The sequence below is a fragment of the Apteryx rowi genome, unplaced genomic scaffold, assembly GCF_003343035.1.
Source record: "Apteryx rowi isolate R43461 unplaced genomic scaffold, aptRow1 scaffold_189, whole genome shotgun sequence".
Taxonomy (NCBI): Eukaryota; Metazoa; Chordata; class Aves; order Apterygiformes; family Apterygidae; genus Apteryx; species Apteryx rowi.
Window position 1 is genome coordinate 1,031,903 of NW_020448185.1, and position 9,883 is coordinate 1,041,785.

A 9,883-nucleotide genomic window follows, 5' to 3' on the forward strand; every position below is an offset into this window, starting at 1 on the left:
TTCCAAACTTTAATTAAAAGTCATACTTTTGGTTCAAAGAACTAATCACTTAACTCCTTTGGTTACATCTGCAGTACTAAAACCATCCTTAGCCGCAGCTCAGGCCACAGGTAGTAGTGTATGTTCCCACACTTCAGCATTCTCTCTCTTTAGGGCAGGCTGGCTACAACCACACTACATAGCATTTTGTCATTTGGGTCAGTGCTGATCCTTAAAAGGTTATTTTTGTCCATTTTTGTGGTTCAAAGTATCTGAAGTAATGAGGACTGTGTGACTTTCATAGCATGAAACTGTAAGTGTGCTTTAGTCTGTGACATAAAAGTATACAGGAGTGTTTGAAAGTGAAGTGCTGGAGAAGAGTGCAAGCACCCAACCTGGTGCAGGCTGCAGGGAGCAGTCCTGGGAGCAAGCTATACCCACAACAGCACTCACACTTATTTCAGACAGAACTAGTCAGTTCACTCAAAAAGTGGGTCTAGATTAAACCAGTATTTGTACAACTGGAGACCAGAAGGTGGAAAATAGTTACCAGACAAATATGTACGCACTTTGCATGGATACAGTTCTATTAGGTCAGGTGTCTTGCCCTGATGATCATCACCCAGCTTTTTTTTTTTCCCCCCGTCCTCATTTGTTTTTTTCCCCCTTGTTTGGTTAACAGACTTTCTGGTTACCCATGTAAATGACTAAGGACCTTGAACTCCCTAATGTTGATGGAGGCTTCAGAGCATCTTGTCTTCTTGTTCCACTATTCTATAATCCCCTACAAAATTATTTTCTTACTTGTTTAAATTTCTAAAATGTAACTATATAATTAAAATGCCACATATCCTGCTCCTTACTTAAAATGGTGTGCTCTCTGTAGGACTGGATGCATAACTGTACTTAAGCTCTGACAGACTTTCTGGAAAGGCAACAGCATTTTTAAGACAATGTTAACTCTTCCAGGTTCCCAAGTTCCAGGCTGTTTTTATCGACTATCTTACAAAACATGCATTTTCTTTGAATTATTCTTTACTATAACAAAAGGAAAGCACTCTATTAATTTCAATGTTCATCAATAGTGCAAGTATTTGGACAAAACTGATATATGTGACACTAAAGATATTCAGTTTAAGAATGAGGAACTAAGTACTAGGCAAGGGTGGATTTTATTCACGGTCACCGAGAAGTAATGGGAACAAACAGTCAGTCCTTCCAACAGGTCAACAGTGGTGCTCCACAGTCTTTGCTAAGTCATGTACCGTTTAACCTATTCATAATTAATCTCAAAAAAGGGACAAATTGACAAAGTTTGCTGATGATAGTGTTACTGAGGGTAGTAAGACTACAGGCAGATTGTGAAGAACTGCAGAAAGACACATAAGACTGAGTGACTATGAAATAAAATGGCAGATGACATTCGTGGGGAGAAACAACCACAACTTCACATATTAAACAATAGCCTTTGAGCTTACCATTACCACTCAAGAGTAAGACCCTTTGGTCATGATAGGTAATTCCATGCAAACAGCTCAGTGCAGACTAAAAAAAGCAAAGTATTAGGAATTACTAGGAAGGAAATAAAGAACAAAAGACTAAACAGGCCAGTAAATAACTGTGTGGTCTGTCACACTTTGAATACTATGTGCAGTTTTGGGTCCCTTCTTTCAGAAAATAATATTTTAGACCCAGAAATGTTTCAAAGGAAAAGAAACATAAAAGCTGTGCYATGCCTTTGGGCAGCCAAGGAACATTTCAACTAACACATTTCAGTCTGGAAAAGAGGAAGTTAAAGGGGAATATGGTATATATCTACAGAATCATGACCAGCGTAAACATGACAGGTAAGGATTCATCATGTAGCAAATATTACATTAAGCTAGTGAAAGTCAGGTTCAAAATAAACAAGAAGTGTTTCTCTATGCAATGTACATAGATTGCTAAAAGCTGTTATTCAGGAAGCATTTTTGGGCCAAGGGAAACTGGACAAGTACTGCAAAAAGCAGCACTGGGGATTACTAAACAGACAAGCCTTTAGGAAGCTTAGGAAAGCCTAAAACTGAAGACATTTTTGGAAGCTGGGAAAAAAGGAAAAGTACCAGGTATGCTTGCACTGTTCTTATTCTTCCCTAAATACCTCCTTTTTGACTACAAAAGACAGGCTATTGGGCTAAAAGAACCTTTGGTCAGAACCTGTATAGCTATTCTTACATTTATCTTTTCAAGATTTCCACCTGGAGAGACACTTCTATGTTAGAAAAGGTATGTAAGTAAATAAGGAGCATAGATGAAAAGCATATGCCATTTGCTTGACTTCTTAAGAGTTAAATGTAGTAGAAGGTTGTGTGTTACAAATGCAACATAAGGCTTCTCAGCCATCAATGCTAAATTTCAGTTCATGTTTACTGAGTGGGGATGCTAATGAAACCATAGACTTTATTTTTATAGTACGGAGCCATTTTTAGTATGAAACTTCCTACCAGAGGGATTTTCCTTTTTTCTTCCCAGGAAGAAAAAGAAACTATCTTGTGTATTTTTTATTGGCTGTTACCCCAAAGCAAAAGCAAGTAGAGGTTCTGTTACACCAAGTCCCTAAAAACATTTGTTCTGCTCAGTATATTGAAAATAATTTTGCAAAGTATGCTGAGGAACTTTCTAGGCCACCACAGATCTGCCAGTTTGAAGAAACTGTCTCTCACTGCTTTCAGCCCAAATATTTGTTAAGTATCCAACCTTAAAAGCATTGCATTTGATTTTGTAAATATGAAATATTAAGTAAAAACAATGTTACCATTTAGCTCCATTTAATAGTGAAAATGATGCGTTTTTTGCTTTACATCTGTCACACTGGGTTTTTGAAACATACCCTGCTTGTATAACTCTGTACAACAACTCTACAGAGTGTATAAAACCAGTAAGTTTATACATGGAAAAAGGGCAAATGCAATTTACCCAGACAGGAACAAGAATTAAATATATTTTTTTCTAATATTGCATTTGCAAGTTGGTGTTAAGCATTTCAAGGACACAACCTGATTTCGAGCTTTTCCCTAAGTATAATGAAAGTTAAAAATACTACTGGAAATATATAAATGCAAAGTGATCAAGACTGTGATCTCAAGGGAGGTCATCAGAAGCAGTTTACCACTCAGAAACCTGGTGATGGAGGAAGAGGGAGGAAGCACTAAAAAGAACATGCCCTCTGGCAGGATTTCAGAATGATTGTTTTCAGCGTATTTGCTAGTTTACAGAAAGCTTTCAGAGTTTGTTTCATAAATGATACTACTTATGAAACCCCCAGGCTGGTTATCGAGAAGCTTTATTCTATGCTATCCTATGCTTCCAGGACCGTCTTTCTGTAATGATGCTTTTGGCCAGGGTAACTGGAAATAATGGTAAATGATGTGGTGTTATATATATATTTTTCTGTTCTCTCTGCCAGCAATATGAAGCATTTTGCCTGCTTAATCAGTTTTTGTGGAGTTGTGACTTCCCTAGAGTTCATAAAATGTAAACTCAAAGTACAAAACCCCTTTTATTCTCCTCAAATAAGAAGTTTGACTTAATATTCCAGGTTCATTTCCATATGCGCTCCACCCTATTAATCTCAGAGGTTACTTTAGGTCCCATTAACAGCACTACACTTTGTGATCAACCATGAAGCCATTAATGCCAACAAAAAATTTGAAAAACTTGAACAACAGCCGAGTGAATACAGGAAAAGGAAATAGTTCTTATTAAAAAGTATAATTCTTGGATGCAAGGATATTGCACTGGATGGTAACATGATAAACAGTTTACTGTATATACTGTAAACACTTATTTGGTATCAGTGAAGATTCTTACTGCTGAATAAGTGGACATTCCTATATCAAATGACTGTTTTAAACACTTAGCTCTCATCAACTAGATCTGACACCCCTCATATGTGCTTTGACTAGAATATAGCCTTAATATTTTAGGCTATATTTTAATATTTTTAGTATTCAGAACACAAATATAAACTGTCTAAAGTGTATAAAATACTGTGTACTCTAGAATTCAAATTTACATACATCTCAGCATGTACTGAAGCTCCTTTCTGATCCAAGTTGAAAATCCACTTTTCTCAACAGTGTGAATTAAAAGGACAATGCAATATCCTCATTATCAAAAGTGCTTTATTTCTTACTTTCAAATGGAGACTTAAGTCATTAATTTCCTATACTCTAAAAYCAAGTCAGGAAGGCCTTCATTTGTATCTTGTCCATAAAGTAAAGCTAAAACTGTACATGTAGTTTCACATCAATGCAAAGGATAAAAACAGAATAGATTAGCACTTCTAAAGGATGCACTTACAAGCTATACTCATTATAACTATGTGGCTACACACTGCTAAGTTTAGCAAGTGTGCAGTATTTTTCATGGTTTAAAAAATACTGGATGTAGAAGAAAAACAATAGCACTATGTTTACACATGGTTCACAAAAATACCATGTAATAAAGAGTAATGAGATTATTGGTGGGTTTATCTTATTAAAATGTTACAATAAAGCTATTCTGTACATCATCCTTTTCAAGAAGATTACAGAAACATTCTGAAACCTTCACACACACTAACTTCATTTTGTATTTCTGATAGCAGCCAATCTTCAAATCCTCTGTTAATTCTACAGTTTGGCATTCATCTCATGAAGAAATCTTTTCCCATGTCAGCCTGTCATGTTTTCAGCAGCCTAGAAACAGAAACACTATTTACTGCAAATAAGCCACCAAAAGTAGACACCACGTAGATAAAATCATACATAAAGTCTTTTCTTATGGCTGTTTTCATTTGGCCTAAAGTACTTAAAGTCTAAAAACAAGCTATTAATAATCTTTGTAAGATGTGCAGTGTTGTTTTCCAATGAATACTTCTGTATATTTTTAAATACTGTCAACTCCCATTAGCCTTTATTAACATAGCCATTACTTGTTTTGCCTGTGTTAAATTTTGTGCATACTGTATCTGAGCAGCCTGTATATTGGACATTTTGCTCTAATGCATTCAAAAAGTACTCAGATGCGCATAATTTTCCTTCAGTTTACTTCTTTATGCAATTTATAATAATCACTACTCCCATTCATACCAGCTAAATTTACACAAAGCTTAAAAGAACAATATTAATCAAACAGCATAACTGCCAATTATTCAAACACAGTTGGCAGTCAATATTTTTGTTACTGTGTGACTCTAAAACCCCAATCAGTTGGCTCCAACATTGGAGACAGACATACATAAATTTTAAGCCAGTTATGGGACAAACAGGCAAAGGATGGCAACGGGAATGACAAACTGGTAAAAGGGAAGAAACAAAACAGCTCCCACAAATACTTATACACACATAGTTAAACACATATATGCACATCTTTAAGCATGTACATGAATATAAAATATGTATGAATAAACAAGAGTTAGAAATAAGGGCAAAAACTGAAGAAAAAAGGTGAAAAATAGACTTGACTAGCATCCATCTAGTCAAACTCCCCCAGCTGAGTTTTGTAAGCATCAGAACATAGTCTTCCAGAAGATTTCAGAGATAGACTAGATGTAGATTTCCCCTCCACCACCACAGAAAGCAGCAAACATAAGAGACAGCAGAAAATAAACCATGATGTTTAGGTAGACAGTAAAGAACAAAAATCCTTTTGTTTTCCTGGGTGTCTTTTTTGAGAAGGAGGGGAGGGCATTACACTAATTGGCTTCTCTACAGGGAAATGCTAAGTTTTATATGTATATATATATACATATATATATATACACACACACATATATATGATATGCTCTTTGTATTTGAACAGATTCAAAGCACTGGTTAATGTGGTAAGAGCAATGGGTGAAGACTACATTAGCAACAGCAAGCTGCATGAACTTGTAGACAAGTATTGCTCCATATATTATTAGGCCATGAGGACCCCAAGGTTGCAGAAATGAGATGTAGGTTGAAGGAGAAAGTAGGGATCTAGCTATGCCATGACAATATGGATGAGACAGCAAACGGTGGCCAAAAATGCCCAGAATACAACTCTTTCTTATACTTTTTTATAAGAGTTAATCTATATATTTCTAAAAAAAGTACCATTTCTTACTTCATATTATGTTCAGTCATATTGATTGCCTTTAAGGATAACAGTTCATTTCTTTGTTTTAAAAAGGCATCTTACATCTTAAAGTAATATTTATRTGCTGAAGTAGCACATTGAACATAGGTCTGATTTTCTTTTGAAAACAAGTTATGTACTTTTTAAGCAACAGAATTACCTTTAGAGCTTCTGTAGCCTTACGCAGTTCTTTAATAACAGATGATAACGCTTCTGGATTTATCCCCTGTTCACAAAGCCGCACACAAATAGACAAGGTCTCCATATCCAAACCAGTGTTTAATAATCTTGAAATCTCAAATAGAACTGTGACACAAAAAAAATGAAAATAATTTAGTCCCTACAGACCGTGAAGTTTCAATGCTCAAAAATCTTATTCATCAACATTTAATTTCTAGAGTAGAATCTGTGAATAAGGCAATTAGTGGAAAACCCTTGCAGTTTAAACCTCAAAAAGAACATTCATATTCAGCTTTTCAGTGTAAACCAGAAGCCACAGCTTCTAACTATAACTTAAATATCATACTTTTCTGGTTCAGTGAACTTAATCCTTGATAATGTTTTTTGAGAGACTTAAAAAAAATTAAGTGAGAAATTCAATAACTAAAGTGCTTGACAGTAATTCCTTATAGTCTACCTTTTATGTAGTATGTGCTTTTGAACTCTGGATACTTACTGGAAGTCCTACTTAAACAGACTGGAAGTCCGCTCTTAAAACCTAAGAGAACATCAGGAGTTTTCTCACCCTTCTCCTTCAATATCTGCACCTGGCTTTACCTCTAGCACTAACATTGGGTTAAAGTAAGCAATATCACTTGAACTTTCCATGACATGATTAAAAAGCAGCACCAAGTGTCAGTATTATTAGACATTTTGAAGGAGTCAGTGGAGTTCCAGGTAGCTTTGTGCAGGAAAAAAAAAAAATCCTCTTCCATTACAAACTTTCCCCTAAAGACCCCATATTTTTTAATCTCGTCTACAGCTTTCATTATATGTAAAACAGTACAGTTCATTGAGATTTTGCTTCTGGAGCTACAATAGACTCCATCCTGAAGCTACATCTCCAGCAATACCGATTTACTTTGTACAAATACCACTTACACTGTTTCTATGATTGAGCAAACCTCTCCAAAATTAGAAGTAGAAAGTGAAGTAGAATGTCTTTCTTACCATATCAGCATGGCAAGTCACAACTGTTCGCTTCACAGCTATGAAAACACTCTACTTCAGTATATCAAACACTGTAGCATAGCCTCAGAGTCACACCTATTCAGGCCTTACTAAAGGACTAACACTAGGCCTGAAGTACCCAGTCAACTCCACTGAAGCCACAGGGAAATGGCAGGTGCTATGAAAAAACCTCTGACTTCCACTAAATAAGTATGACAATGCCTCCATGAGCAGTTTGGATTAAGAAAACATGCATGTTTAAGACATGAAAGCAATTAGTCAGACCAAAGCCCTAATTACAAGACACAAAGCTTCCTTCTCCCCAAGATGGTTTTTAATTCCCATGGCTTGAAACCAAACCGTTACAAATATATTACACATGCATTTCCTGCCCACATGAAAGCATCTTAAACATCCAAATAAAGCAACAATCTATTGATACATTTGTAATAAAAATAACACTGAACATTAAGTGATATAGAACTGATGAAGTTTTATTACAAAATTTACTAGGCATGTGCTATATGATCACTAGTTTCTAATAGGAAATATCTTTAGATGTTGAGGCAGCATGTTTGGCAGGGAGATGTATCAGAGTTTCTCCAAGAAAAAAATCTGAGCTCTTAACAATTCTTTTTTTTTTTTTAATGACTCTACTAATACATTTGCTTCCGCTGTATGTTCTCTTTCTTATGCAGTAAGTTAAGCAAGATCCAACATAGACTTTTGAACAGTATAAAGGTCCCCAAAATAATTTAAGAGTTGATTTTAGAATTGAGTGCAGTAGGAGTTCAAGCATGAGAATATTTTTGAAACTCCCTAAAGTATATCTTTAAATATCAAGCATATAGGGAAGCCTATTTTTAAGTCAATGGAAGTTATTTTTCTTCCAGAAATACCTGACCTCGGAAGGAGATTAAATTGTGAATGCCCATTCTAAATAAAATGTACATATTACACAAAGCCTGGGCTCCCAGATTTAAAGGCTAGTACATTTTGACAACAGTTTTCAAAAGTCTTATTTTGTCTCCAATTCTGCATGCTGTCCCTACCACCTAAAATATCCCTGCAGAAATGGGGAAAGGGCAGGTATCAAGTACAGGCAGGAAAACTTAGTATCACCGTCCTTCACAAATAAACGTCTCTTCAGCTGCACAGAATGGTCTCAGCCTCTTGAAGCATCAAGACAGCTAGTAATCCAGCTAATCCTGCCTTGCCTCCAGTAGCAGGAAGCACAAGCTGATAGCTCAGTGGCTGAGCTGTTTTTTACACTAGTGCAAAACTCACAAAAGTCTTTGCTGAGAAATCCTTATTAACAGTAGCCATAACTGGATAACAAGGGAAGAATGTAAGAAAATAACAAAGTGATACCTCCCCTGATACCTCCCCAAACCTCTAGCCCCTTATTAAAGCATTTTTAAAGGGAGTCTTTGTATTTAACAACCCTCAAAGGATTTCTTGTTTGTAAACTTTCCAGTCAACCTGAAACACATGTAAAGTTTTGGCATCTGTTCCAATGAATTCCAGTTTCACAATTCATTAAGAAACACCACCTGAACCTGCCACCACCTGGCTTTTATGCCCCATAGTTGGGCTGGAAAAGACACTAACAACCGATCCTTATTCACCCTACTGATGCTGCTCATGGCTTATAGATCTCTAAAATTCTCCACTATTCCGAGTGCCATTTCTCCCACACTGTTCAGCCATAAGAGTCAATTTTTTTGTTTCAGAAGCTATTCCACAATACTGGCTGCCCTTCTCAAAACCTCTTCCAGCACTACATAGCCTTTTTAAGAACTACATATTGAACTCACTGCTTAATACAGGGGCATAATAATGCTCTCCGTTTTGCCCTCTGTGATATTCCCCTACTAATTTAGTTTGCATTTCTGACAATAAAAGAACAGCTACCTATTACATCCCACAGAAACATGATATTGGGGTTAAGATCAGTTCAGAGGCTGCCATGCTATACACAACCCATAAGAGTTGGCTCTTTTGTTCCCTTCCATGTACTTTCCTCCCCCTAGTTCAAAAAGATGCACAGATACTGTAGCTTATATTAACCATTTCAACAGACAAGCAGAGAAACAGCAAATATATTTTCAAAAAAAATTATGCTTAATAAAATGCTTAATAGTTAAACAGATACACAAGGTCTAACAATGCTAGTACTACATGGCTGCAGTGTTTAAGACGCTATGCGTTACACGAAGTAAAAAAGAATCGGTTGTATGCACGAAACCTCTTCACAGACAAGACAGCTGTTTCAGTTAAGAGGCGGATAACGGCCCAGCAGCCTACGGAGCGAGAGGCAGACAGGCAAGGAGGCAAAGCCGATGAGTAGCGAGCTTTGCGACCCGCTCGCAGAGGCCAGGCATCGGCCGGCGGCCCAGCAGCCGCCCAGAGGAAGCCCGCCCAGGCCGGCGCGGCGGGAACACGGCGGCAGCGGGGGAACAGGGCGCCCCGGCAGCGCGCTGGTCGCCCCCCGGAGCGCGGCACGGCCGCAGCCACGCACCGTCCATCGTCTCTCGCACCGCGTTCAGGCTGGCGGCATTGCTCGCCATAGCGGCCCCGCCGCGCCTCGCACCCTACCCGGAAGCGGAAA

At 37.3% G+C, this 9,883-nt stretch overlaps 1 protein-coding gene across 1 annotated transcript; it reads right to left on the reverse strand.

Annotated features, from left to right (window-relative positions):
* Positions 1–4,124: 4,124 nt before the first annotated feature.
* On the reverse strand, positions 4,125–9,883 carry MZT1 (mitotic spindle organizing protein 1). The gene is made up of 3 exons (XM_026061970.1): positions 9,794–9,883; positions 6,263–6,408; positions 4,125–4,697 (listed from the first exon to the last, which is right to left on the reverse strand). The coding sequence occupies exons 1-3, from the start codon at positions 9,840–9,842 to the stop codon at positions 4,674–4,676; spliced, it is 219 nt and encodes a 72-aa protein (XP_025917755.1). The 5' UTR covers positions 9,843–9,883; the 3' UTR covers positions 4,125–4,673.